Genomic DNA, 25,882 nt, shown 5'->3' with positions numbered 1-25,882 from the left:
CCCTGGCAGAGCCCGGACCCCCGGGGCGCGGTGCAGTGGCGGGCGCGGGCCGGGGGGGGGCACGGCCGAGCCGCCGGAGAGCGGAGCCGGGCGGTGATGCTGCCTGGGAGGGTCCCGTCCCGCATCCCCCCCCGCCTTCCGCTCTCCCTGCCTTCCCGCATCCCTGCAGCCTCGCGCTCCTGCGTCCCGCCTCCCTCCGTCTCCCATCCCCGCACCCCAGCCCTGCTCGGCACCGCCGAGGAGCTGAGCCCTGAGCTTCCCCGCCCCCCGGTGGGGAGCCGCGGGGGGCCCTGCCCGCCGGTGGGCAGCACAGGCCCGGGGGGGCTGCAGCGGCAGCGCCCAGGAGTCAGGGGGCTGAGCGGCCCCCGCACCCAGCGCCCACCCCCGCGCCGGGGATGAGGCACCGCCCGGGGGGGACACGGCTCCGTCCCGCAGCCGCGCCGCAGCTACCGGTATGTGCGGGTCCCCAGAGCCCACCCCGACCTCAGGGGGCTGCAAAGAGGCGTGTGGAGTCCCGGGAGGGGGGGAGAAAGAGGGGGCGGATTGATGTCGGGGGAGGGTTTGGGGGTGTAAATTGGGGTGCAAAGACCCCAACGTGCCGCTCCCTGTGGCACAGCTGGGGCTCCGGGTGCCGGGTCGTGCCGGAAGGGTGGGGATGGGGTGGGAGCCGGGGAGAGCGTGGGGGCCTGGTGTGAAAAGCGGGGGGGCACGACATAGGCGGGGGGTGTTATCTCCGAAAAGGCAGCGTACGTGCCTGGTGGGAAGGGGATTTGTGGCTGCGGCTCCATCGCGCTCGATAATCCCGAGCTGGGCGGGGGCGGCCGGGGGGCGTGGGGCGGTGGGGGGGGACACGGCCTCGCTTCAGGCTCCTGGTCCCAGCAGCTGGCGGGAGCCGGCGGCCCCCGGCCCACCATGCCCTCCTCCAACACCGGCACCGAGTACTGGATCGACGGCTCCCGACGGGAGGCGGCCCTGGAGGAGTTCTACGTCGTGGGCCCTGAGCTGGGACGGTACCGGCCGGCGGGGGGCGAGGGGGGGTCGGCAGGGATTGGCGGGGAGGGAAGGAGCCCTCAGTGCAGGGGAGTGTGTCCTGAGCAGGGCAGGGAATGGCCTGGTGGGGAGAGGGGTGGGGGGGATTAATGGAGATGAGGGAAGGGGATAAAGGGTGATGGAGAGAGGGATGCAGGGGGGAATGGAGGGATGGATAAGGGTGGGAATGGTGGGAGATCCTGCCCTCCCATGTAAGCTGGGGCTTAGGATCTGTAGGGATGCTGTAGCAGTTTTGGAAGTGCTAATTGGGGGTTGGCCAGTTGTTCCCAGGCTCCCTGTGCCCAGGGAGCTCTGTTTTTCATTCCTAGGGTGGGGAGCAGGCTTGTGGAAACACCCATCCCCCTCTGAGCAGCCCAAGGTTTTGGGAAGGTGGACAGCAAGCCTGGCAGTGTGTGGGGTCAGGGTGGGTCCCCCCTAGAGCAGCCCCCCACAAAGGACAGGCAGTCTGAGACCCTGCAACAGGACACAGATGCTGGGGGTTTGTTCCGAGATCTGGATTTGTCCCCCTGGGTCAGAAAGCCCTTCCAAGGGTACCAGCTGTGTCCTCATGTTTGGTGGCTCAGGGAGCTGCCTCAGTGGAGGCTCCACCTGTTTGGCAGAGACTGTCCTAATGTATTTATTGAAGGCCCTTCTGAAAAGCCTCATGGGCAGGGGACATCAGAGCTGGTGTCCCAGGTTCCACAGATGCCATGTGCTGCTTCCCAGGGCTGCCTGGAGACATGTGATTTAACCCTTCCCCATTGGCAGAGGAGCCTTTGAGCCTGAAAACCAGCAGTTCGGGTAAAACCTGGTGTTTAAGGCCTCCTCCTGAGGTGTGGCCAGTGCCAGTCTGGCACGTGCCCCTGCCCCCTGCTCAGCCTCTCCCATTGTTCGACATTTTCCAGATCATCTATAAAGCAAATGAAATTAACTCCTCCTGCAGCCAAGGCTGAGGGTGGATGTTTATTTGAGGCCTTGAGCAGCAGCTGCCAGGGCGAGGGGCTGGGCTCTGGCACATCCAGTGGGGCTGCAGCAGCAGCAGCAGCAGAGATGCCATTTTGGGTTCAAATTGCAGGCTTCTGCCCATTTTTCTGAGCTGGAGAAGAAGGTGGTGACAGGCACTTCTCCCACACCAAGCCTGAGCTGCTTGTTTCCAAATTGCTCTTTATTTGCAAAATGAAACATCACTGAAAATGTTGAGCAAAGAGAGGAAAATGTTTGGAAAATGGCCAAGGTCTGGAAGGGCTAGGTTTTGCATCCCCCAGCCCCGTGGTACCCAGCTCTGCTGTTGCCATGGGAACACGATTCCCAAGCTCAGCCAGATGAGTTGCAAAATCCGCCCTGGTTTTTGAAGCAAATCTTCTGTGGGAGCACCGGGGCAGCCGGCACGTGGTCACTGCCAGCCACGCCAGGGGCTGGTCTTGGGGGAGGTTTTGGTGTGAAAGTTGGAGTTTGGGTGCACGGGGCCGGGCTCTGGGGTCGGTGCTGGGCTGGGCAACTCCGGGCAGAGCCTGAGCTCAGTCCCAGAAGATGGAGAAGCCAAAGAGCAACAAACATGGTTGATTACTTGGGGGGGGTGAGAATGAATCTTCTCTGAGGAGCCAGGCAGGGGAGATGACACTGTCAACAAGCCCTGTAACACCTGGCAGCCACAGGCTGGTTTCACTGGCTGGGGTTGGGAAACGTTATTGTCTCAACCTAAAATGCCTGGGAGCTGTGGGCAATGGGAACCATCCTCCTCCTGACCTGGAGCAGGTTAAGCTGGTGGGGGGGCTGTGGCAGCACGGGATCTCAGCAGCCTTGGCGGGGATGCAGCTGGGATGGGGACCCTGTGGTCCCCACTGGGGTCATCCTTGGCCACAAGCAGGGATGGGGAAGCCCCATTCTGTCGTGAAAGATGCTTAATGATTTAACCCCCCTGCAGAACTTGGTGGTCATTAAAATGGCTTTACTAGGGAAAGCTGGAGATGATGCAGGGAGGGGGATGCACTGTGGGGGGATGCACACTGAGGTCCTCAGGCCTGGCACTGGCACAGGTTGTGGTGGGGGTGTGGGGTGAGAAGGACCCCCCCTCTGTCCCAGCCACTTCACACACCTCTGCCCTCCTCAGGGGAGCCACCTCAGTGGTGTTCAGCTGCGAGGAGAAGAGCACTGGAGCCCCATATGCTGCCAAGATACTGAAGAAGACAGTGAGTGTTGAGGGTGGGGGGCTCTGATCCACTCCCAAAGCACCTTGGCACCAGTGGGACAGGGGGATGGGCACGGGGCTGTTGGTCAGGCACTCGTCTGGGGGTCCTGGATGGACAAAAACACTGGGGGTGCAACGGGGGGCGGGGGGACTGGGTGCATTTTGCTGCTGGAATGGGCCCTGGGACAGACATGGGAGCCTTAAAGGAGCAATGGGATGGGGGTGTGTCTGACCCAGGCCCAGGTAACACCCCCTCCGTGGGGGCTCTGCTTTCCAGATCGACAAAAAGATCGTGAGGACAGAGATCGGGGTCCTGCTGCGGCTCTCGCACCCCAACATCGTGAGTGTGACCCCCCCCGGGGAGCCCTGCCCCGTGTCCCCTCCCTGCCTTGCAGACAGGTCACCCGTGCCAGGTCCTTGCCAGGGTGACTCTCTCCCTGCAGCACCGCTGAGCTTCCCAGCTCTGACATCCATGGACAGACCCCCCCGCCCTCCCCACTCTCTCCCCCCGCTCCCCCCCGCCGCGTCCCCTGCCCTGAGATTTCAATTCGGGAGCAATTTCCATCCAGGAGATCAAATGAACACCGCAGCAACTCGCCCGCCTGTAATGAGTCCTGCAAGGGGAGATAAAGGGCTGCGGGGCCGGGGCCGCTCCCGCCGCCCGGCGCCCCGGGGATAACGGCAGCGCGGCCGGAACGATTCGCAACGCCCGGGAGCGGAGCTAATCACCGGCAGCCTGGGCAGCGCCGGGGCTGCCCTGCCGGCCCCTCGGCAGGGCCTGGGGGGCTCCGTGACATCCCCCCAAATCCCTGCGCCTGCCAAAAAGGCTTATTCCCGGCTGCTTAGTTCCGCCGGCAAATGGCAGAAGCATCTTGGGACAAGCTGAGCTAAAGAGGTGACACAAAAAGCCACCGGGCAGCTGCTGCCACCGCGGGGCTGGGGGCTGGCGCTGTGACAGGCCCTGCTCCGAGGGACTTTGTGGCTGGGACATCCCCAGGACATGGCCAGGACATCACCTCGATCCTGGCAGCTGCTGCCCAAGCTGCCAGTTTTTGCAGTTGTGGCTCCAGCCCCTGGGGACATCCTGCCCACCCCCCAGCCCCCCTAACCTTGGCACAAAGAGATGAAACCAAGAAACATCCTAAAAACAGGGCTGAGGGAGAGCCTGCCTGGAGCCAGGGCATCCCGAGGAGCTTCCCACGGACCTGCCTTGGCTGTTGGGGGTGTTCCAGAATTTTGGGGCTTCTGCCTTTTCCAGAGAGATGTTTCCCCTGCCCCAGGATGTTCAGGCAGATGCAGGGACAACAGCCAGGACGGGGATCACTTGCTCCTTGGGGGGACACTCAAGTGGTATCAGCCGTGATGGGCAGAGGCTCCTCTGATGTGTCATCAGAAAATCCCACTCCTGCCTCCCTCCTCCTGCCCTCCCCAGGCAGCAGCACCACGGAGGCTCCGAGCAGGAACCAGCAGGACAGTTTTAATATTTAAATCACCGAGTTTTCTGCAGGGTTCTGCTCACTCCCCAGTTCCAGTGATGTTTGAAGAAGAGCTGCTCCGTCTCGCGCCGGCGCCGCTATCGTGCAGCACCAACCTCAACAGCAGATGATAATAGGATTGTAAACTTTTGAAGTTAATAGGAAAATTATAGTGCTTCCGTGTATTATTATAATGCAATAAGCTGCCACATAGTGTCTCTCACCCCGCGGGGTAGCACGGCTTGTCACCCAGCCTGTGAAGGTAATGATTAAAGCCCCATGAAATTCGCAGTGTCACAAAAGTCTTAAGCAGCATGAATTTCCCTGTTTTCCATTTGGGGGGGAAAAAAAAATAAGTTAAAAAAATTGCAATTTGTCATATTTTTGAAGAGAGACCTGGTAATTCCAGATCTGCTGCAGTGGCACAAAGGTCTCATGCAGACAAGCCCACCTCGCATGGGAGCTAAAGACCAAAAATCAGGAGAAAACCAGTCCCAGGGTCCTGGTCCCAGGAGTGGATTTGGCTCCTCAGGGCTCCGTGTGTCTTTCCTGCAACCCTCAAGTGCAGGATCTAGCCCGGGATGGACGAGGGCTCTGCTGGGCTGACCCCCCAGGGCTGGATGCAGACACCCGAGGTGCCTGCGTGGCCAAAGAAGCTGTGAAATTAAAAAGCTTTCCCTGATCTTCTGGTCCAGCTGACGAGCCTGGAGACATGAGGAGGTTAAAGGCACCACGTGCCTTCTCTTCCCATTCCCAGCGTCCTCTTTAAGGCACGATTAAGTGAGCCGGGCTGTTCCAAACAGCTGAAGAAAAATAATGTTCAAACCAGTGAAAGGGAAGGAGGGAAACGTGGCTGCCCCGATGAAGTCCTGACCCTGCGGTCGAGAGCTCCTCCCGGCACAGCCCGGCTCTGCATCCCAAATCCACATCCCTCCTGTCTCTCCTTGCAGATCAAGCTGAAGGAGATCTTCGAGACTGCCTCCGAGATCGCCCTCGTCCTGGAGCTGGTGACAGGAGGAGAGCTCTTCGACAGGTACAGCTGGTGCCCCCATCCCGTCCCACCCCATCCCTGCTCCACCTCCAGCCCTGCCCCTCGGGCGCGGGGACAAACCTCCCTCCGATGTTGGGGGAGGATGAGGATGGAGGGGGCTGATGCACACCAGGGCTGGGGGACGGGGGTGAGGGGGTCTGTGGGGGGGCAGGGCACTGCCACCCTGACCCCGTGTGCCCGCAGGATCGTGGAGAGGGGCTTCTACAGCGAGCGGGACGCGGCCCACGTCGTCAAGCAGATCCTGGAGGCTGTTTCGGTAACATTTTCCCCCCCGGAGCCCCTGAGGTCAGGTCAGGAGGTCCCGTGAGAGCTTCAGGGGTGTCACTGAGGGGGCTGCACCCTCCCGAAGACCCCCAGGAGAGGCATTGGGAGCTGCAGCATCCCAAAGACCCCCGGGGAGAGATGTTTGCCCCCTCGGCCCTCCGAAGCCGTTGCTGGCCGAGGAGCCTCTTCCCATCCCGGTTCGGGGGGGATGAAGGAGCGGAGGGAGGGAGGTCAGGGCTGCTCTGCACCCGGGGCTGCTGGAGACGGGGTTTCTATGGCAACGGGAGGGTTTTAAATGGAAATTCAATAACCAGAAATGTCCTCACTGTGCCCCGGCGGCCACGCCGGCAGCTCCGGCACCGCGGGTGTTCCCAAAGGAACGGTCAGATGAGTTGGTCCCGTGTTTGTGCCGGTCCCGAATCCCTGCTGCCTCTTCCCGAATCCCTGCTGCCTCTTCCCGAATCCCTGCTGCCTCTTCCCGAATCCCTGCTGCCTCTTCCCGAATCCCTGCTGCCTCTTCCCCAGTCCTGTCCGAGCCAGACGGGGCTTCCCTGCCCCTTCCCACATCCCCACTGTCTCTCTGTAGTATCTGCATGAAAACGGAGTCGTCCACCGGGACCTGAAGCCGGAGAACCTGCTCTACGCAGACCTGTCCCCCGACGCTCCCCTTAAAATCGGTGGGTTTCTGGGCAGCCCCCCCGGAGGGGGGTGGGCACCGGGGGGTTCATGGTGCCTCGCTCTGACGGCAGCGCCGCTCCTCCCTGTGTCCCTCCAAGGTGACTTCGGGCTCTCCAAGATCGTGGATGAACAGGACACCATGAAAACCGTCTGCGGGACGCCGGGGTACTGCGGTGAGCGGGAGGGAGGAGCTGGGGGGTCCCGGGGGGGCTGTTCCCTGCCTGAGGCCGCGCCCAGCTCGGTGCAGGGATGGCTGGAGCTGCTCCCGCGCTGCCGGGATCTCCCCACAACCCCACGGGTGAACCCCAACCTCTGCTTCCAGCCCCCGAAATCCTCCACGGGTGCCCGTACGGCCCCGAAGTCGACATGTGGTCCGTGGGCGTCATCACCTACATCCTGTGAGTCGCGGTGCCCGGACCCTCCCCTGCCCCTCGACCCCCCCTGTGCGGGGGAAGCACCGGCACACGCGGCGGGGCCCGGGCGGGTCGCAGCTCCTCCCTCCCGTCCCCGCAGGCTCTGCGGCTTCGAGCCCTTCTTCGACCCCCGCGGGGACCAGTACATGTACGGCCGCATCCTCACCTGCGACTACGAGTTTGTGTCCCCGTGGTGGGACGAGGTTTCCCTCAACGCCAAGGACCTGGTGAGCGGGGGGGGGGGGGGCTGGGAGGCTTCAGAGCGGTGCCTGTCAACCAACCTGCCCTTTTGTGTGTGTCTGTGTGTGTGTGAAATTGGTTACAGGTGAGAAAATTGATCGTCTTGGACCCCCAGAAGAGACTGACTGTCCACCAGGCTCTGGAGCACCCCTGGGTCACTGGGAAGGCTGTGAAGTTTGCTCACATGGACAGCACGCAGAAGAAACTGCAGGAATTTAACGCCCGGCGGAAGCTGAAGGTGAGGGGGGAGAGCCCTGTTAGCCCTGGGGGTGCTTCCTGCTCCTGCCCCCCTGTGAACGTGGCTGGAGCCACCCAGAGCTGCTGGGAGTTCAGGATCCCCTGCCCCGAGCAGGTCAACGTTCAGTGCAGCAGCCGGGGGGGCTGGCCTGGGAGGGGGGTGACAGCTCCTTGTGCCCTGCACCCCTGGGGAGCCCTGCCCGAGGGGAAGGGCTGTGCAGGAGCAGGAACCATCTCCCCTTCTGCTGGCTCCGGGGACTCAGGCACCTCAGGAAGGGCCCTGGGGGGGACAGCAGCCCCTGCTAACAGCCCCCCCTGTGCTCTGCCACAGGCTGCCATGAAAGCCGTGGTGGCCTCCAGCCGCCTGGGCAACCACGGCCACCACGACTGCTCCCGCAGCGGGCGCAGCCAGCAGGGGGGTCCCCCTGGCACCCGCCTGTCCCAGGGGACAGGGACCACCAGCCCTGAAGCCACCACCACCCCCGAGGAGCTCGAGGCCTTCCGGAGCGACGTCCCCGCTGTGCCCAAGGTGCCCGTGCCCGGTGCCGGCGGCAGGAGCTGATGTGCTGGGCTGGGCACGGTGCCCACATCCCACTGACCCTCCCAGCTGGCACGGGGAGAGGGGGGGGCACACCAGAGCCCCCCGGGTGTGGGTGTGCATGGGGAGCCCGGGGCTGTGGGGTGTGGTGTCCTGTGCTGTCCTTCCCGCTCGCCGTGTGTCCGGGCGGGCCCCGCTGAGCAGCCCAGGCTGGGGACTCTGCCCACAGATCCAGTCTTGGCCACTGCAGCTGGGAAAGGCCCCACCTGGCTTAAAACCACGGAGCAAACAGCAGAAAAAAGGATTTCTTTCTCCTTCCCTCCAAAGGCAGTGAGTTGTCGTGGTGACTGAGTTTTGTAAGTTCCTGTTATTAGTCCTGAGGGGTTTATTGGCTGAGGGGAGAGGGATCCCCCTCCGGGTCCCCCTCTGGATCCCACCAGGATCATCACTGGCCACCAAGGTCCCACCTGCAGTCCTGTCCCCTGGGCTGTGTCTGGCAGCGTTTGCAGGAGCCTCTGAACCAGCTGCTTGATCCTCTCTGGAGAAACAGCATTTCCCTGTGGCCCTTCCATGGTCTCTGGAAGGTTGAGGACCTCCACTCTGAGCTTTGGTTCCAGTTTCATTTGCTCCCACGTTCAGTCCTGCTCTGGATCCCTGGTGGCACTGGGATTGTCACGACTCCTCTGGCCTCTGGTGACGTTTCCAGCTACAATTGACACCACAAATTTTTAAGGAAGAACAACCAGCTCTTTGTTGCCAGCCTCTAACACACGATGGTGCTGCTGTTTCCTGAGTGAAGACAACAAGTTGACACAGGTTTTGGTGTGAAATCTGCTGACAAACTTCTTGAAAAGCCATGATTTGTAGGCAGTTCCTTGCCCAGCCCCAGGGTAAGGGTGTGTGGATTTTAGTCCAGAACAAGTGATGGGACAGGAAAAGCCCCACGGACACGGGGGGATGACAGGAGTCTGGGCAGTTGCTCCATGGATCTCAGCTGGTGGGATCCACCTCGCGGTGTGCTGAGCTGAGAGGATGACCATGACCTGCAGCCCTCCAGGTCTGTGCCTAGAACAGCCGTGTTGGGCCCAAAATCTCAACTGGAGGAGACCAGAAATTGTTCCCGAGGTTCATCTTCCCAGGATGAGGACAGAACTGAGGAGCTGATACAGGAGGGGAGGGAAACAAGTGCTGCTGAGCTGGAAGGCACCATCCCCACAGAGGAAAGACCAGGTGTCCGAGGGATTTTTTTGTTTTTAATTTGGAAAAATATTGTCAGGACCAGAACTGTGTTGTTTTTTCCATCTCATGGTCACACCTTGAAGGGGAAGCAGCTGCACAGCCAGATCTCACTTTGGAGCAAGCAAACGCTGCTTCCATGGGAGGATGTTGTGGCCAGGGGACTGGTTTGGCTCTTCCTGGGCGTTTTGCAGGCAGGGCAGCTGGTTCCTCTCCTTTTCTTGGCGGGCTCAGCCCTGTGTGCTGGGCTCTGCCCCGAGGGTGACCCGTGCTGTCCTTCAGGCTCCGTGGCTCCAGCTGCAACCTTGTTCTCTACTAACCCAGGTCTTAAAGGACCATTTCATAACCTTTGACATGAAATACGAAGCTCCTGATCCTGGAAGGGGCTGAGGCATCAACAGCGGGTAACGAAGCGTCCGCAGCGGCAGAAAGCACGGGAGGGAAAACAGCAGGAAGAGCTTTTCCTCGTGTCAACAAAGTTATTCCCCAGCTCGCAGTGTTGAAAGGCAGGAAACCCATGTGCTCCCGGGGGTGGGGCTGAGAGGAGACCCCCTGGGTCCGTGTGCGGCTCTCGGGGCGTGTTTCAAGAACCGCGGCCCGCGGGGACGTTTGACGCGGCGGGGGCTGGTACCGGAGCGCAGACACCAATAAAGGACCAACCTCCCTTCCGGGGCCTGCGTTTGTGCTGCTGCTCTCACGCCACGGGGGCAGCCCCTGCCGGGGCCGATCGGCGGCTCCGCCGGGGGCGGGTTCGGAGCTTTCGGCCCATTTTCCTACAATGGTTCGTCTGGAGGCGCCGGCCCCGCCAGGCCCGGGGCCTGTTGCCATGACGACAGAGCGGGGAGGGGCTCGCGCTGACGTCACAACCAACCCTCCAATAGCCGGCGGAGCTGGGGGCGGAGCGATGGGAGGGGCGGGAGCTCTGATTGGCTGGAGCGCGCGTGTGTTTTGGCGGCGGGAGGGCAGGGACCCAGGCTCCCGCGGGGCCCGCTGATTGGCTGCGGCCGGTCCGAGGGGGCGGGACGCACATGCGCGAAGCTCGATGATTGGCTGCGGCGGGACCCGGGGGGGGCGGGACGCACATGCGCGGGGCGGGGCGCGCAGCCTGATATGGCGGGCGGCGCGCGGGGCGGGAGGCGGCCTGGGGCTCGGTAACGGGGACGGGCCTGGGGCGGGGGGGGCCTCGCTCCGCCGTGGGGCGGGATTGGGGGCCTCGCTCCGGGGCCGGGAGGTGGGGCGGCCTCGCTCCGGGGCGGGGAGGGCGGCCCGTTCCCTTGGCCGGGTCACCGGGCCTGCTGCCGCCTCGGGGCCCCGCTCGCCCCTCACGGTGCGGCCGGGAAGCAACGGGGGAAGCTGAGGTGGAGCGGGGCGGGGCAGGGTGGGGGGAGGCGGCTGCGGCGGCGCTGCTGGAGCCCCGGGCCGAGTGGCGGTGACCCGGGCTCGGCGGCCCCGGCCCCCCGGTAACCGGCTCTTTCTGACCGTTTGTGCGGCAGGACCGTGTTCCAGCGCGCCGAGGGGGCTGCAGGCTGCGGTGCTGTAAGTACCGGGAGATGTGACTGTGCTTAACTGTCCTGACGCCTTTCAGGTCGCTACAGAAATACGTGAGGATGAGGGGAGGTCATTGTCAAGCTGCACAAAAAAACTGGCCCCTCATGGTGTGATTTGGCTCCTTATCGGGGTCTCCAGGGTGGCTGGGCTCACAGCAGCAGTTCTTGTTTCTTTGTGACAGGATTTTGTAGACTTGCACCTTCAGTGAGACCTTTTGTGGCACGTGAAATGATACTCCCTGAGAACTTAATTTTGGACAATTCATGCGAAGTAATGGTTGTCCAGGGACCTCAAAGATAAAACTGTAATTGGGATAATGTGTTTTAAGTCCTGTATTTAAAAAAAATAAATAAGGAAGGAAGAGCAGGCCGAGTGCTGGGTGACTATCATTTCCTTTTCCTTCAGAGCTCACTGGAACTTTTGCTTTCCCCGTGAAGCACAGACATGACAGAGCAGGAGTTTGTGCTCTGCATGTGGCAGGAGCGGCTGTGGCCAGCCAAGGTAAAGCAGGGGTGGAGCTGAGGGTGGGCTGGGGGGGGGTAACCTGGGCAGGGGTGGAGCAGAGTCACAGGTAAGAGCTCCAGGTACAGACTTTATAATTCAGGAGTGAATCTGCAGAGATCCTGGTGCTGTGGGACATCAGTCTATCTCTGCTGCTCCTGGTAAAAGTGTTTTGATGTCTGGTCTCTCCAGCAGTCTTGGGCAAGGATTTTAAGCATCTGTGGGGTTTTTTTTGTCTTAAATGTAGGTTTTGTGCAAAGCTGGAGCTACTGGGAAAAAATCTGTTCCTGAAACAAAGGAGGGTTCTCTGAAAGTTGAAATCCTTGGCTTGAAAGAACAGTTAAGTGTCTTTGTTGTTCCGTTTGCACTCTTAGGCATGAAAGGAGGTAACCCCTGTATCTGCAGGTATCTCTGAGCTGAGATCATAGATTTACAGAAGGATTTGATGTGACCCCAGAGCTGGTGCCTCCCTGGGGCTGGCAGGGGGGCAGTGCTGGAGCCCCCCAGCAGTGAGCCTGGGCACTCCCACCCTGGGCTGCTTTTCTGAGTTTCTGCTGAGGAATTCAGCCCTGGGGGAGGAAAAGCTGCAGGTTTACTGTCAGGGGGAAGCAGGGTCTGTTCTCCCTGGGGTGTGTTTGGTCCTGGGGGGTTTTCAGCCTGGTCTGTTGCACTTCCAGGGCCAGTGTGAGCTGTGCTGGGGCCGTCCCGCTGGAGAAGAGCCTGATAGAGAACATTGCTGCTACCTTGGGTGAGGAGCTGGCAGCACTGCTGCCTTGTCCATGCTGGGAGTGTAAAATAGACCAGAAAAAGTCAACCTGGGGGACAGTAGTTCTTCTTATTTCCCTGGTGTGTTTCCTGAGGGTGGGGTTGTTTGGTTTTTTTTAATTCCCTTCCCCCCCTTTCCATTCCATCCCTAAAGTCAGGAAATCACCTGAGTGGGATCCCATCAAAACAAGGCCTGGGCAGCTGCCCTGGGCTGGCTCTGGGTGCTTGGCCTGAAAAGCCACAGACCATTCAAGTGTCAGGTTGGGTTTTTTAAGCACAGCAAATCCAATCTCTCCTGATTATTGCATCTTCTTCTCCATCAGATCAAAGGGATCACTCCAGGAGGGCTGTGGAAGAGCTGAAGTATTGCCGCTCTCTTAGAATTGCCCTGGATATTTTGAGTCAGAATGGGTCAGCAGGACAAGTGCCACCTGCAGAAGGAGCAAATCCCCCATTATCCCAGGAGAACAAAGCAGGGTCTGTCTCATCTACCCCCTCACGCAGGTCTCAGCAGCTCCCTCAGCCCAAAGAGAAGCTGGGAAGTGAGGCTTCCAGGGGCAAAAGAGGACAGAAGAATAACCTCAGCTTGAAGAGTGATGGGAAGAGGCAAAAGGAGAAGGGTTCCTTCCTTTCCAAGAACACTAAAGGACACACAGGTGGAGCAAACCTCTCCAGAGGTGGTGCTGGGGCTTTGTCTGCTGCATCAAACTTGAGGCATCAAACCTCCAAACTCCCAGAGTCAAAGTCACTACCAAGAGAGAAACAATCCAAGAGCAGCTTGTTGGCAAAGTGCAAACCAGGAAACAAAATCCCTCCTAAGCCCAAGGAGGGAAGAAGTAAACAAAAAGGAAAAAAGCCAAGAGGTGCAGGACCAGGTGTGTTGGGTGGGAATGGGTTCCCTGAGGATCCAGCAGGGATCCTGGCTGAGGGGGGCTCTGCCCTGCCCACCCCCTGTGGGCCTGACCCAGCAGCACCTGCCAGGGGGGCACCCACCAGGAGCCTCCCCAGAAGGACTCAGCCTGGAAGGAAGTTACCAGGTTCCTCCTGTGAAAGTGCCTCAGGTGACTTGGAGAAAGGCCTCAGCACTGAGACTGAAGGTGTGGGAGAGCAGCTGGATGGAGGAGAACAGCCAAGGTGTTTGAAACAGGTTAATGGAGAGCAAGAGAGCGGGGCAGGGGTGTCCTCTGAGAGGAAAAGGAACAGCAGGAATTGCCCCCCATCTTCATCTGGGCCTTCCAACCTTGGGGCCTGTTCTGAGAGTGTCCCTGCTCAGCCAGAAGAGGAGGAAAATAAGAGCCTTTCCCCCGTGGTTCTGAGTAAAGTGAAGCAGTTTCAGCTGCCTGACTTTGAGGAGGATGAAGGTGGGCACGTTGCTTGGGAAGGGGAAGCTTCATCCTGCTGGGTTGTAGTTCTGTGGGAATGTGGGTCTGGAATTGCAGGGTTTGAGTCCTTGTGAGGTCTGGGGAGGCAGGAGAGGCTGTTGCTGGCTGAGCAGCACAGGGCGACACTGGGGCTGTCAGGGCTGTGCTGGGCACCTGCCCGTGGCAGCAGTTCCCACCCTGCCCCACACGTGGGGTTTTTCTGTCCTGTCTCATGAGTGGGCAGGGCTGAGATGGGAGGGAACAGCCCGTTCTGGTTCCCTTCCCTTTGCACCTTCTGCCCAGGTTGTTCTGCCTTTCCCTGGGCAGGGAGCAGGGGGGTGTGACAGACCCTGTCCCCTGGGTCCCTCACTGTGTGTGTGACCTGCTCACACCTCTGGTCCTCCCACACACTGGTCCATGCTGATGAGCTCTGGGGTTTTGCTGCTCTTGGCAGGACTGGAACCATCTGCCCTGTCTTCAGAGGTTGTTTCCTCAGAGAGTCTCTCTCGCCTCTCACCGCTGGTAGAAGAGGAGGAGGAAGAGGAGGAGCTTCCCAGTATTTTATCACTCCAAGGTGAGATCCGTGGCCTGAGCCTGCTGCCCAGGGTCGGTGTGTGCTCCTAATCTGCTGACAGGCCTGGGTGGGGAGGCCCCACCTTTCTGGGCAGTGAATCCAGGTTTGCTCAAGCTTGGAACCCACTTCTTGGATGCTCCGGGAACAGCACAAAACATTGGGAAACTGGGCAGGGGTTGAGCTGCCCCAGTTCCTGTGCTGCCTTCTGGGGGGATGTCACCTGGGCTGAAGCCTGTAAAAGCCTCGAGGTGAAACTCCTGAGAGGTGAAGGTGCTGAAGGAAAATGACTTGTCTGTTTGATCGCAGAGCCCCAGTCGATCGAGGAGGGGATCCTGGTCTGGTGCAAGATGGGGAGGTTTCCCTACTGGCCGGCCGTGGTAAGAGCATCTGCTGCCCTCTTGGGGCTGAGGAGGAGCAGCTTCCCCAGGTCTTGAGGGTCTTTTGCCCTTCTTGACGAGTAGAATAACGTGTGATAAAAATGTGTAAAAGGATGAACGTGGCTCCTGGGGCCGGGATTGTGTGGAGAGTCGGGGCAGAGGGGTGCCAGAGGTGTTGGAGGCAGTGCTCCAACAAATCCCCTCCAGTTTGGGCACTTGCTCTTCTTGCCACTTTTAAGATTTTCATCCTGGTGTAACTTGCAGCATGGGGTGTCCTGGGTGAGATCCATGGGGAACCTGCTGGGGTTCCTGGGGCTCAGGGGGCTCTGTCCTTCCAACAGGTCAAGACCGTGCGGCGGAAGCACCGCCGGGCCTGCGTGCTGCTGATCGAGGGGGATGCCAGCACCAAGAAAAAAGGGTACATCCTGGGGTCCTGATCACCCTCTGGGCTCATTTCCTTTCATTCTGTGTCCTGTGCTCTCCCTGCCAAAGGGCAATTAACACCCAGTTAACTGGTGTGTAGATTCCAGAGGAGGGAGGGGCCCAAGAGGGGGGGGTTCAGGTGCTGCCTGTTGGGACAGGCTGGGGCTGGGGGGAGCCCCTGGTGCTGAGGTGAGGAATGAAAAAGGAGCTGGGCTTGTTACAAGATTCCATAGTTTGGGCTTATTGGGAAAACCCGAACCAGTGGAACCTGAATTCCTTGGGAAGCCTCATGTCCAGGGGGGTGTGGAGCTGTGGTAAATCAGGTGCAGCTCAACTGCCTCTTCCTCATTGGTTCATTTGCCTTTTTGTTTTTCCTCCTAAGTTTCTCTGTGTCTCTGAAGAACCTGAAACACTTTGATTGTGAAGAAAAGCAGGACCTGATAGTGAGTAGCAGCTGTGTCCACAGGGGCTGGGATGGGCCTGGCTGTGGTCACCCCATGGAATTGCCCTCTGGTGCTGCTGGCTGGGCTGGGTGTGCTCAGGGGCCTCTGTCCTCTCTCACTCTGCTCCACAAAGCATTTCAATGTAATTTGTGCTCCACAAAAGGGAGAGTGATCTGGGGATGGGATCTCCTGCCACCTCTTTCCATCTGGCTGAGGCTGCTGCTGGGAACACTGGGAGGGTTGGGCTGTTCCATGGGCCTCTTGCCTGTGGGATGGCAGCAGCTGGGGGCCAGGAGGCTGCAAGCAAAGCTTGGTTTGTTATCATGAGCCACTTCTGCTGCCTAATTCGTACCCTGGACCTGAAGGCTCCAGCGGGTGGCTCTGGAGGGCTGGGAATGTTCTGGTTTTGCAGGAGCGGGCCAGGGAGGGTTATCGGCAGGAGATCGAGTGGTGCATCCGCCTCATCTCCGACTATCGCATCCGAGTGGGTAAGGAGGGGTCATCCCACCCGCCCTGGGAGACACCCCAGCTGTCAGCTCTGCTTCCTGGGCTGCATTCAGCTGATGGCTCACCCTGTCTGGGGCTTTTCAGGTTGTCATTCCTTCACGGGATCCTTCCTGGAGTATTTTGCTGCTGACATCAGTAAGTGAATTCACTCCTGTGTGTTTATCTTGGTGGCTCTGATCACACGTGTGTGGTGAGTGTGTGAACATCCCCCTGGGAGGGGGGGATCCACCCCAGTTACCACACCCCATTAGTGCTCTTGGAGGTTTTTCCGTCCCAGGACGAAAGTTGAATAAATCTCGTTCAAGACAACGAGGGAGCTGGTTACCTCACCTTGCAGTGAGCTCAGCTCAGAGCTCCTGCCAAGGGTCCCGGCTCCTGCTCCTTCTGTAAGGCAAAATTAAGACTTTGGGGGTGGGTTTTACCCTTTGGGTGGGGTAGGGGAGGAAGAAGAACCTCTCAGGAAAGTCCCTTGTTTCCAGCTTTATGTGTGTGTGTGAGAACCCTTAGTTTTCTGTGTGTAAGGAGGGTTGTGGCTTCTCTTCTCAGGCTACCCAGTCAGAAAGGAAGGCTACCAAGGCCCAGCCCAAGTGACCTTTCCCAGTGCAGCAGAGGAAGATCATAAAGAGCCTCCAGAAGCTTCACCTCAGAAGCCCTCCAAGAAACTCCTTCCTGACAGAACACGAGCTGCCAGAGACAGGGCCAATCAGAAGATTGTGGAGTTCATAGTGAAGACCAAGGGGGCTGAGGAGCATCTCCTGGCCATTCTGAAAAGCAGGAAGCAGTCCCGCTGGCTGAAGGAGTTCCTGAACTCCAGGCACTATGTGACCTGCATCGAGACCTACCTGGAGGATGAAGAGCAGCTGGAGCTGGTGGTGAACTACCTGAAGGAGGTGTACAGGGAGATGGACACCAAGGGCCTGCACCAGATCAAAGGGGATGGGATCAAATTTATCTCTGACGTCCTTTTGCCTGAAGTAAGTAAACATGGAACACTGGGGAATGTGAATGTTTAAGGAAATACCAGCTGGTGTTGATGGGAAACCTTTGAGTGTCCCCAGAGGTGTCAGAGCCAGGTGGGTTTCTCCTGCCATCCTGGGGGCCTCAGCACTTGATTTTTAAGCCATTTACACAGAATGGAGAAGTTTTAGGTGTCCAAAGACAAGTCATCCCTGCTGGGTGTGTGGTGATTGCTCCTGAAGCTCTCACAGGCTTTGTTTGTTGCTGGTTTTGATTTGGCAAGAGGCCCCTGGGCCTTGTGGTGGTGCTGGGGGGGGTTGTTTTTTAGTTAGACTTTTAGATACTTCTTGTTGATCTTGGGAACTTTTCTGGGAAAACATGAGGAACTTTTGTAGAAACCAAATGGCTTAATCTGGTTCTAAGAACAATCTCCTGGGGGGGGCTAGAGGACAAGTTTCCATCCTTTGTTTCAGAACTTAAGGTACAAAACAAGGCATTTCACCCAGGTGATGGAGGAACCTCATGCTAACAATGTGTCCTTCTGCTGAGAGGGTCTTGGGTCACTTTTTGTCTGTAGTTCAGCTTCAGTTTCATGTGTACAAAAGGACTAATGACTCTTACAGGCCATCATTTATGCCATTTCTGCTGTGGATGACATTGATTACAAGAAGGCAGAAGAGAAATACATCAAAGGACCATCTGTGAGCAAAAGGTACCTTGACACTCCTGCTGTTTCCTGGGGTTTTCCTACTCCTTGAGTGTTGATACAGAAAAATGGGAGTTTGAGGGCAGGGGAGTTTTGTTTCCTCCTTCATGTCTGAGAAATGAAACCCCTGAAGGTGGGGAATGCTCCTTCTGGGGCCCCCAGGAACTGGTAGGATGATTTTTCACCACAGAACTTCCTTTCTCTTCAGGGAGAGGGAAATATTTGATGAAGAAATTCTGGGAAGGAAGAAGCAGAAGATCAAACCAGAGGCTGCCAGCAGCACCTGAGCTGGGGGGACAGGCCTGAGCCCCCTCCTGCAGACACTGGACTGGTGGAAAATGTGTCACTGTGGAGTCTCTGCAGCCCCTGCTTCTCATCCTGCCTTGGGAGCTGCTTCCCTGGGCCTGTTGAACCCCCCCCAAAGGGGCAGGAGCCCCTCAACCAAAGCTGCCCAACCCCCCCCGTGTTCTGCAGAGCTCCTGCCTGGGACCCTGAGCTGCCAGGGGGGGTTTGGGCCAAAACGTGAGGAAGGGGAGATGGTGGGTGGGGGGTGGAGCCCAGTGCTCCTGCTGCCTCCCCTGCCCTGGGTGTTTAAAAGGTGGGAAATAAAAGTGGTGCCTGGTGCTGCAGCTGGTGTGACAGAGGCTTTTTACAGCTCCAACACAGGCTGGGAATCCAGCAGTTGCTGGGGTCACAAACCCCTTCACTTCCCCATCCAACCCTGGAACCCTTGATGAACCAGAGGCCCCACGTTCAGGATCACTGTGAATTATCTTTGGAAACACCACCTTGAACTGTGGTTCCCTCCCTCCAGGTGCAGCTTTGCCACCTCCTCTGGCAGGTGCTCAGTGTTAATTGGTAATTTAATTATGAAGCCAAATGATTCCTATTTTTCTCTATCATAAGAAAAATTGTCCAGGGGAAGGCAAAATGGCTTCAAAGTAAGGAGGAAGTTTAAATGTCAGTGGGGACACAGCTGTGCATTTGGGCTAGATACTAATGATGTGGGTATATTCCAATTGCACTTTTAATTCCCCTGCAGCTCGAGCTCCTTGTTAGTGTCTGGTGTTAATTGAGGCCCCTTCCCCCCTGCCCACAAGCCCTGCCTGGGCTGCTTCTGAGGATATTAAAACAAAAACCCGAACGCGATGTGGGGGTCGTTGGCTCGGTCAGCGGGGCGGGGGGTAACGGGGAGAACGGGGGCGGTTTTGCCACCCCCTGGGGCTGGAAAAGAAGCACTTGCCGAAACCCGGGATCGAACCAGGGACCTTTAGATCTTCAGTCTAACGCTCTCCCAGCTGAGCTATTTCGGCTGCGCGGGAGCGGCCCTGCCCCCCCCTCCCGTGAGCCCCCCGGGGGGGTGTGGGGGTGCGGGGGGGTCCCGGGGGCCGGGGCAGGGCGGGGGGTCCCGGGAGGGCCGGTACCTGGGGGGTCCCGGGGGCCGGGGCAGGGCGGGGGGTCCCGGGAGGGCCGGTACCCGGGGGGTCCCGGGGGTCCCGGTGCCCCCACCAGGGGACGCGGCGGCGGCGGCGGCAGCAGCGCGGTCTCTGTGGCGCAATCGGTTAGCGCGTTCGGCTGTTAACCGAAAGGTTGGTGGTTCGAGCCCACCCAGGGACGGCGGCCGCTTCCTTTTCCTCCGGGGCGCCGGGGCCGTCCCGCCGCGTTCCGCCCCCGGTTCCCGTTTTGCCCGGCGTGCGCCCGCGGAACCTTCCGCGCCGCCCGCGTTCCCCGCCGGAGCCGTGAGGCGCTGCGCCGGGGGCCGCTGGGCGGGCGCAGCGCGCAGAGGTTGCCTGAAGGGCTGCGGGACATGGCGGCGCGGGGCGGTGAGCGGGGCGGGGGGGCCTGGGCGGGACGGGACCTGCTGCGGGACCCGGGACCCCGAGGCAGGGACCGCAGCTCCCCCCGGGGTGGCTCGTCCCGGGGAGCAGGCGGGGGGGGCTGCGCTGTCCCTGTCCCCTCCGGGGCGGGTGCTCGGGGCTCCGGTGCTGAGCTCCCTCCCGGCCCGCTCCCGTCCCCACGCGCTGAGCTTTCCTGCCCTCTCCTCGCAGGTCTTCGCCTCCCGGGGCTCGGCGCGCTGGCCTGGCGGTGAGCGGGGGGCTGGGGGTCCGGGCGGGGGGGGCTGGGCGCTCGGGGTCCCCTCCGCGCTGGGTCTGACCCCCGTGCTGCTCCCGCGGGGCTGGGATGCCGGGGGTCCCGTGTCTCTCCAGCTGCTGTTCCCTGTTTTCCCAGGCCCGCCGTGACCTCCGCTCCCCCCCGGCTGCTCCATCAGACGCCGAGTGGCCGCGCTGACAGGTGACACGGCTGCTGCGGGGCAGCTCCGCAGCCCGTCCCTCCTCCCGCGGCTGCGGGATCCCCGGTGGCCCGGGGGCAGAAACCTTCTCTCCCCGTATCCCTGTCTGACAATCCTTTCCCCACTTCCCTTCCCGAAGGCCGGGGTTGCCAGGCTGCTGTGAGCCCGGAGATGTGCCCTCTGTGACTGGGGTCCAGGGAACCCAAGCAGCACACCCTGCAGGGGGAAACCCCCCATATGAACACACACAGGGGGTGTGAACAGCGCTGGTTCCTTAGGGGGTCACAGTTCCCTGAGGCCAATGAGTGTTCTCTGCAGCTGCACTGAGCAAGTGGAGCCTGACCCTTTGCCTTCAGCTCTCTCCAGGTGCAGAAGAGCTCAGCTGTTGTCCCGAAAAAGTCCTACGTCCCCACCAGCCGTGGCGAGTACATTGTCACCAAGCTGGATGACCTGGTCAACTGGGCACGCAGGGTGAGTCCCTGGGGCTGGGGGAGAAACGGTGCTGGTGAGAGGTGGATCAGAGCCACCTCCTCCTCAGGATGCAAATAGGTTCAAAATTCTCCTCAGGGGAGTCGCTGAGTTTCCTACCCAGAGGCTGACACTGGGTGGTGTGTCAGTGTGGGAGGGAGAGTCCAAGAGAGACAGGGAACTGCTGGAGAGAGTCCCATGGAGGGCAAGGAAGGTGATTGAGGGATTGAAGCATCTTTCTTACGAGGAAAGGCTGAGGGAGCTGGGGCTGTTGAGCCTGGAGAAGGGAAGGCTGAGGGGAGACCTTATCAATGCCTACAAGTATCTCAGGGTGGGTGCAGGGAGGATGGAGCCAGACTGCTCAGCAGTGCCCAGGGACAGGATGAGGGGCAACGGGCACAGGCTGGAACATGGGAAGTGCCATTGGAATATGAGGGAAAACTTCTCCATGGTGAGGGTGACAGAGCCCTGGGACAGGCTGCCCAGGGAGGCTGTGGATTCTCTGGAGACATTCAAGACCCCCCTGGATGCAGCCCTGGTTGCTCCTGCCTTAGTGGGGAGTTGGGCTGGATGATCTCCAGAGGCTCCTTCCAACCCTGACAATTCCATGAGACGCTCCAGGCGCGGGCAGAGCTCTGACCAAACAGCCTGGGTGCTTCCCGTGTTCTGCTGCCCGTTCTGCTCAGCTCCTGCCCTGTGAGCCCTCCACGGGCTCTCAGCTGCCTCTCTGCCCTCCCTCCCCTGCTGCAGAGCTCCCTGTGGCCCATGACGTTCGGCCTGGCCTGCTGTGCTGTGGAGATGATGCACATGGCAGCTCCTCGCTACGACATGGACCGGTTCGGGGTGGTGTTCCGGGCCAGCCCCCGGCAGGCTGACGTGATGATTGTGGCTGGCACCCTGACAAACAAGATGGCTCCAGCTCTTCGGAAGGTACAGGCTGGGCTGGATGCCCAGAGCACCCCTGGGTGCAGGTGGAAAGTGCCCTGACATGTCCCTGTTCTGCAGGTCTACGACCAGATGCCAGAGCCTCGCTACGTGGTCTCCATGGGGAGGTGAGTCCTGTGAGACCCTTATCTCCTGCGTGGGAGAAATCCAGTGTCTGCGTGAGTGGGGAGATGGAGGGAGGAGAAGCTGTGGCTCCTTGTGTTTCCAGCCTCTTAAACTGCATAAAGAGGCCTTGGTACAAGTGAAACACAAAGACACCCTTTGATTGGGGTGAGGAGGGTGGTCTCTGCTGAGGTGCTGTGGGGGGCAGAGTGTGCCCCCCTGTCAGGGAGAGGTTCTGAGGGTTCTGCAGCTGCCAGTGACCAGGGGAAGGACCCTCTGAGTATCTGCCTTGTACCAGCAATGAAAATGCTTTGGTTTAGGGCCAGAGTGGCCTCTGTCCCTCCCGCCAGGGCCCGTGGAAAGGCTCCATGATTCCTGACCTGTGGCATCGTCCCTGGCTGTGACACCCAGGGGTGGCTTGGTGCTGGGGCGTGCTGGGGGGTGCTGAGCTGCCTTGGAGAGGTGCTGAGCCCACCCCTCTCTTGCAGCTGTGCCAACGGTGGGGGATACTACCACTATTCCTACTCTGTGGTGAGGGGCTGCGACCGCATCGTGCCCGTCGACATCTACGTGCCAGGTGGGAACGACAAGCAGGCCCCGAGTGACCTTAACTGTGTGTTTGAGGGGGGCTTGGGGGGGTTAAAGCTCTTCCAGTCTCAAACTGTGTGGCTGGAGCTGCTGATGGCTCGGGAGGAGCTGCGGGGGCTGCCGGGGGCGATGGGGCAGTTCTGGTGTGTGAGCATGGGCTGCCCTCCAGCCACGCACACACTGCCCTGGGAGATCCCACCTGCCTTAAAGACAAAGCGTTTCTACAGGTTGTAAAGACCTTTTAAATAAATCACTCTAGTCAAACCCTCTGGCTTTGATGAGCTCAGCAGCCTGGGACACACACAAATCCAGAGGGGAATCCCAGCCTGCTGTGGGATAGAGCCCGGGGCTGGTTGGTTCTGCTGGGTACACCTCAGTGCAGCTGGTTTCCCTTCTCCCTCTCCCAGGCTGCCCACCCACGGCTGAAGCTTTGCTGTATGGGATCCTGCAGCTTCAGAAGAAGATCAAACGGGAGAAGAAGATCCAGATCTGGTACAGGAAATAGCTTCTTATTTATGCCCCCCTCCCTGCCCACCACTCGTACGCACAATAAATCTATGTTCTCACGAGCCTTCCAATAAAACTACCTGGTGAAGGTGCTTGTCTGTCCTTAATACATCCCTCCTATCCAAACTGTTCTTTAACTCGTTTAAAAAAACATAATTAAAAAGCAGGAGTTGAATTTAATGGCATTCAGTGGTGGTTTCCTGGTCTGAGGAGCCTGTGAGGGAAGGAGACTGTTTGACCTTTGCCAGAAACCTGGGACTGGCTCTTTGGCCAAAGCTGCTGGGAAGTTTTGCCCATCCAGGTGAACCCCGGAGCTTCCCCAAGCTCAGCTCTTCCTTCCTCACCACCTGCTTTTTTGGTGAGAATTCCTACAAAGGATCTAACCAGCCCTTTATGTCAGTGTGTGCAGCAGCCAGAGGTTATTTCTATAACCTAAGTAAAATATTAGTGCTTCAAATCAGGATGTGACCATCACAAACGGAGGCACAGCAGGAGTGAAGCAGCCCATGGGTGCATCCCAGGTGTGTTCCCTGGGCAGCCTGGGACAGGAGCAGCCAGGGCAGAACTCCACAGGCACTTAGGGAAGACAAAGAAATCGCTCTGAAGCAGCAGCTGTGCGTTTAATTATCTTTTTAAAATTAATTTTATCCGTTCTCGGTAGAGGGGAGGTGTGATGTGTGTGCTCTTGGACTGCGAGGAGGGTGGGCAGGGTCAGCGCCGCGGGGGGCGCTGCTCCCGGGGTGTCTCAAAATGATCCCGTTTCAGAGGAAACATCTCGTCCTCGAAGCCCTCAGGCTAAAAGCTCTGGAACTGCAGCTCAACGGAGGAATTTGGAGAGGAGGATGAGTGGGAAACGGCCTCTGGGACAGACACAGGGTGGGACTTTCCTGTGCAGACCCCTCCAGGGCATCGGGGCTTGGTGACACCCGCGGTGGGGCAGGGATTCCAGTCCTTTTGTCCAGGAGCCTCCAGCCATCTCCCACCCCCTGTAAGGCAGCTTCAACCTTCTTTCATTAGCATCAGAGGAGACCAGAGCCCTCCTCCTCCTCCTGGCAGAGCACATCATCACTCTCTCCTCATTAGCCCCTTCCCGGGGCAGCCCCGGGGGCTCTGCTGCCCCCCTCAGTGCTTCACGATGGTGGGTGTGATCATCTTGTGGAAGGAATAGTACCGGCATTCCGGGGGGGGCACCAGGTCCATCACCTTCGTGCTGATGTTCTCCTTCTTGAAACCAGCCTCCACCAGCTGCCCCACCTGGGTCTCCTGGGGGGAGAGGAAGGAGCAGGGATGGCTGGAGCCTCCTGGATGCCAGTGGAGATGCTGCTGAGCCCTGGGATGTGGGGCAGCACGAGCAGCCGGGCACAGGGAGCCCCGTGGTGGGTAAAACCCCTCTGACCTTCCCTGAAACTCTCCCTGCTGAGCCCCAGCCATGGGGGATGAGTTAAACACCCTGACTCGGGCTGCCTGGGGGTGCAGGAGGTGCCCAGGCTGTCTGGGCAGCTATGGGGGGGGCTGGGGGTGCCAGATCCTCCCCAGCTGGGGGGGACATCCCTCACCTCAAACATCTTCTCGATGTCGGTGTACTTGGTCTTCAGCAGCTCCCCCCAGGAGGTCAGGTTGCAGTAGGTGAGGACCCCCCCCGGGCTGCAGCAGGCGGAAGGCATGGTCCTGCAACGGGAATGGGGGGCAGCTGGCTCAGCCCCCCTCGCCCTGCCCCCCTCGCCCTGCCCCCCTCGCCCTGCCCTCTCCAGGCACAGCCCCAGCTCGTGCCAACACCACGTCGTGGTGGTGGGGACATCCTGGGACATGGGGGTTTTCCAGAGGGAGAGTGTGGGGGCTGCAGAGCAACCCCCAGCTCTGGCTTTGACCTCTGAGCTCCCACATCCTCCTCCCTGCTTCGTGTGCCCCCATGTGCTCCAAATCCCCCACGAGCTGGGGGCTCCGGACCCCCGTGAAGGGCAGTGGGAGGTGTGGGGCTGGGGTGTGGGCGCTGCCCCCCACTGTGTTACCTTGATGAAGGTGAACTGGTGTGTGTGCCAGGTCTCCTCGGACAGGGGGTAGGTGTCATACAGGATCCCTGCGGGAACCGGGACCACCCGTTAGCCGGGAGAGCCCTCGGTGGTGCCGGGGGGAGGGTTCCCCCTCACGGCCTGATACTTTTTTTTTTTTTCCCCTATTTTAATTTGCCCCCCACGTCTCCAACCCTCAGAAAGCAGCAACGTGCTGCACCCCAGGACCTGGTGCCGCTCCCGGGGACCCGTCCCCGCGGGAGGGAGCTGGGCTGGGTGCTGCCCTGCACCCCAGGGACCCCCGCCCGCCGCCCCCTCCCCGCTCCCGCCTGCCCCGTGTCTCACCCTTGAAGTGCCCGTCGGGCAGGGTCGGCACCACGTCCTCCCACAGCCCCTTCAGGGGCACGACCTGCGGGCGGGAGGGCGAGCGGTGAGTCTGGGTGGGAGGCGAGCCCCGGTACCGCGCCCCGGCCCCCCGCACCGTCCCACCCCAGACCTTGTGCGGCTGCGTCCTGGCCCACTCCTCCAGCCGCCGGAAAACCCCCTCGTTGCACTCGATGATCCAGTGCTCCTCGATGTCGAGCTGCTGCAGCCTGGAGGCGGCGATGGCCATCCCGAAGCCCACCTCCAGCACGCGGCCGCCTGCGGACCAGAGGGCAGCTGGGGGGCTGGGGGGGGACAGACGTGGCCTCCCCAGGGACACCGGGTGGTCGCTGCGCACCCGGCGAGCGCTGAGCCCTGGTTTTCCTGCACCTCGGAGCACCCCCAGCCCCAAATGCTTCTCCACTCTTTCCCTGAATCTGGCTCTTTTCGGCGTGGGTCGGGAAGGCGCGGTGCTGCGGGGGGCAGTCCCGCACCCCTGCCACGGCCCTTTGCCCCCCCCTCCCCCCCGGGCGGCTGTATCGGGAACAAATGGCCACAGCAGCGGTGCTGCCAAAACCCTCCCGTCCCGGGGACGTGGCCCGAGGCTCGGCCGCTCCCACGCGGGCTGTGCAGCCGCCCCCAGCCCCGCGCGGGAATGTGTCGCCCTGACACGACAGCACAAGGGCCACCGCAGCCCCCGCTGCCCCCCTGGGGAGCGGGCAGCGAGCGGGGACGCGCACGGGGGGAGGGGATCCCTCCCCCCTCAGCAACATCCCCCCGCAGCGGGGACAGCTCCCCGCGGCACGACCCCAGCCCGGACCCCCCGTTACCCCCGGAGGCCGCCACGGCCGCCAGCGAGTGCATGTAGGGGGTCTCCCAGCGCTCCATCACCGGCTTCCCCAGGATCTCCAGGTGGGCGTCGGGCGCATCGTACCCGGCCGCAGCCCCCCGCCAGGCCCCCCGGCAGTCCTCCCCCGCCGCGAAGATCGGCCCCGCGCTCATGGCTCTGCCCGCGGGAGGAAAGTCCAGCGGTGCGGCCGGCGGTGCGGGGCAGGGAGAAGGGTCACCGGGCGCTCGGCCGGCTTTAAATAGTCGGGGC

The 25,882-nt window shown here is 60.4% G+C and overlaps 4 protein-coding genes and 2 non-coding genes across 8 annotated transcripts; 4 read left to right on the top strand and 2 right to left on the bottom strand.

The window, feature by feature from the left end:
- The first annotated feature begins 395 nt into the window (after positions 1–395).
- On the top strand, positions 396–8,765 carry LOC127393894 (calcium/calmodulin-dependent protein kinase type IV-like). Of its 2 annotated transcripts, none has more exons than XM_051639476.1 (12): positions 396–452; positions 883–1,010; positions 3,140–3,218; positions 3,495–3,557; positions 5,643–5,725; positions 5,927–5,999; positions 6,594–6,684; positions 6,784–6,858; positions 7,008–7,083; positions 7,199–7,325; positions 7,424–7,576; positions 8,441–8,765. In XM_051639476.1, the coding sequence occupies exons 1-12, from the start codon at positions 396–398 to the stop codon at positions 8,462–8,464; spliced, it is 1,029 nt and encodes a 342-aa protein (XP_051495436.1). In that variant the 3' UTR covers positions 8,465–8,765. The 2 variants fall into 2 exon arrangements, with proteins under 2 accessions (XP_051495436.1, XP_051495434.1); XM_051639474.1 differs by having other exon boundaries at positions 7,907–8,765.
- Positions 8,766–10,450: 1,685 nt separating this feature from the next.
- Positions 10,451–18,140, top strand: PWWP3A (PWWP domain containing 3A, DNA repair factor). 2 transcript variants are annotated; one of them, XM_051639414.1, is made up of 15 exons: positions 10,451–10,500; positions 10,843–10,885; positions 11,303–11,398; positions 11,646–11,737; positions 12,076–12,146; positions 12,487–13,524; positions 13,979–14,098; positions 14,405–14,475; positions 14,817–14,893; positions 15,281–15,341; positions 15,754–15,829; positions 15,933–15,983; positions 16,395–16,822; positions 17,429–17,517; positions 17,720–18,140. In XM_051639414.1, exons 3-15 carry the CDS (start codon positions 11,342–11,344, stop codon positions 17,796–17,798), a joined length of 2,310 nt encoding a protein of 769 aa, XP_051495374.1. In that variant the 5' UTR covers positions 10,451–10,500; positions 10,843–10,885; positions 11,303–11,341; the 3' UTR covers positions 17,799–18,140. The 2 variants fall into 2 exon arrangements, with proteins under 2 accessions (XP_051495374.1, XP_051495375.1); XM_051639415.1 differs by lacking the exons at positions 10,451–10,500; positions 10,843–10,885 and adding an exon at positions 10,916–11,201.
- A 611-nt stretch (positions 18,141–18,751) lies between these two features.
- On the bottom strand, positions 18,752–18,824 carry TRNAF-GAA (transfer RNA phenylalanine (anticodon GAA)). Its single transcript has one exon. It is a non-coding gene; the product is annotated as a tRNA-Phe (tRNA).
- Positions 18,825–19,054: 230 nt separating this feature from the next.
- TRNAN-GUU (transfer RNA asparagine (anticodon GUU)) lies at positions 19,055–19,128 on the top strand. Its single transcript has one exon. It is a non-coding gene; the product is annotated as a tRNA-Asn (tRNA).
- A 92-nt stretch (positions 19,129–19,220) lies between these two features.
- On the top strand, positions 19,221–22,499 carry NDUFS7 (NADH:ubiquinone oxidoreductase core subunit S7). Its single transcript, XM_051639529.1, has 8 exons — positions 19,221–19,334; positions 19,560–19,596; positions 19,741–19,803; positions 20,158–20,272; positions 21,020–21,199; positions 21,275–21,321; positions 21,805–21,893; positions 22,312–22,499. The coding sequence occupies exons 1-8, from the start codon at positions 19,319–19,321 to the stop codon at positions 22,407–22,409; spliced, it is 645 nt and encodes a 214-aa protein (XP_051495489.1). The 5' UTR covers positions 19,221–19,318; the 3' UTR covers positions 22,410–22,499.
- Positions 22,500–23,006: 507 nt separating this feature from the next.
- Positions 23,007–25,836, bottom strand: GAMT (guanidinoacetate N-methyltransferase). The gene is given in 7 exon segments (XM_051639525.1): positions 23,007–23,674; positions 23,968–24,054; positions 24,056–24,079; positions 24,421–24,488; positions 24,766–24,829; positions 24,917–25,062; positions 25,614–25,836. Coding segments are annotated over 7 exon segments (702 nt in total). The 5' UTR covers positions 25,786–25,836; the 3' UTR covers positions 23,007–23,533.
- Positions 25,837–25,882: the final 46 nt, after the last annotated feature.

The sequence above is a fragment of the Apus apus genome, chromosome 24 (assembly GCF_020740795.1).
Source record: "Apus apus isolate bApuApu2 chromosome 24, bApuApu2.pri.cur, whole genome shotgun sequence".
NCBI lineage: Eukaryota > Metazoa > Chordata > Aves > Apodiformes > Apodidae > Apus > Apus apus.
The sequence above is the reverse complement of the archived record's forward strand: the minus strand, read 5'-3'. Positions and strand labels throughout refer to the sequence as shown.

Coding starts and splice junctions, on each gene's coding strand:
- PWWP3A (XM_051639414.1), top strand. CDS start 11,342: ATGACAGAGCAGGAGTTTGTGCTCTGCATGTGGCAGGAGCGGCTGTGG. Junction 11,399..11,645: donor AGCGGCTGTGGCCAGCCAAG/GTAAAGCAGGGG, acceptor TCTTAAATGTAG/GTTTTGTGCAAAGCTGGAGC. Junction 14,476..14,816: donor TTCCCTACTGGCCGGCCGTG/GTAAGAGCATCT, acceptor TCCTTCCAACAG/GTCAAGACCGTGCGGCGGAA.
- LOC127393894 (XM_051639474.1), top strand. CDS start 396: ATGAGGCACCGCCCGGGGGGGACACGGCTCCGTCCCGCAGCCGCGCCG. Junction 453..882: donor CAGCCGCGCCGCAGCTACCG/GTATGTGCGGGT, acceptor TGGTCCCAGCAG/CTGGCGGGAGCCGGCGGCCC. Junction 7,577..7,906: donor ACGCCCGGCGGAAGCTGAAG/GTGAGGGGGGAG, acceptor GCTCTGCCACAG/GCTGCCATGAAAGCCGTGGT.
- NDUFS7 (XM_051639529.1), top strand. Junction 19,597..19,740: donor CTCGGCGCGCTGGCCTGGCG/GTGAGCGGGGGG, acceptor CTGTTTTCCCAG/GCCCGCCGTGACCTCCGCTC. Junction 21,200..21,274: donor TGGCTCCAGCTCTTCGGAAG/GTACAGGCTGGG, acceptor CCTGTTCTGCAG/GTCTACGACCAGATGCCAGA.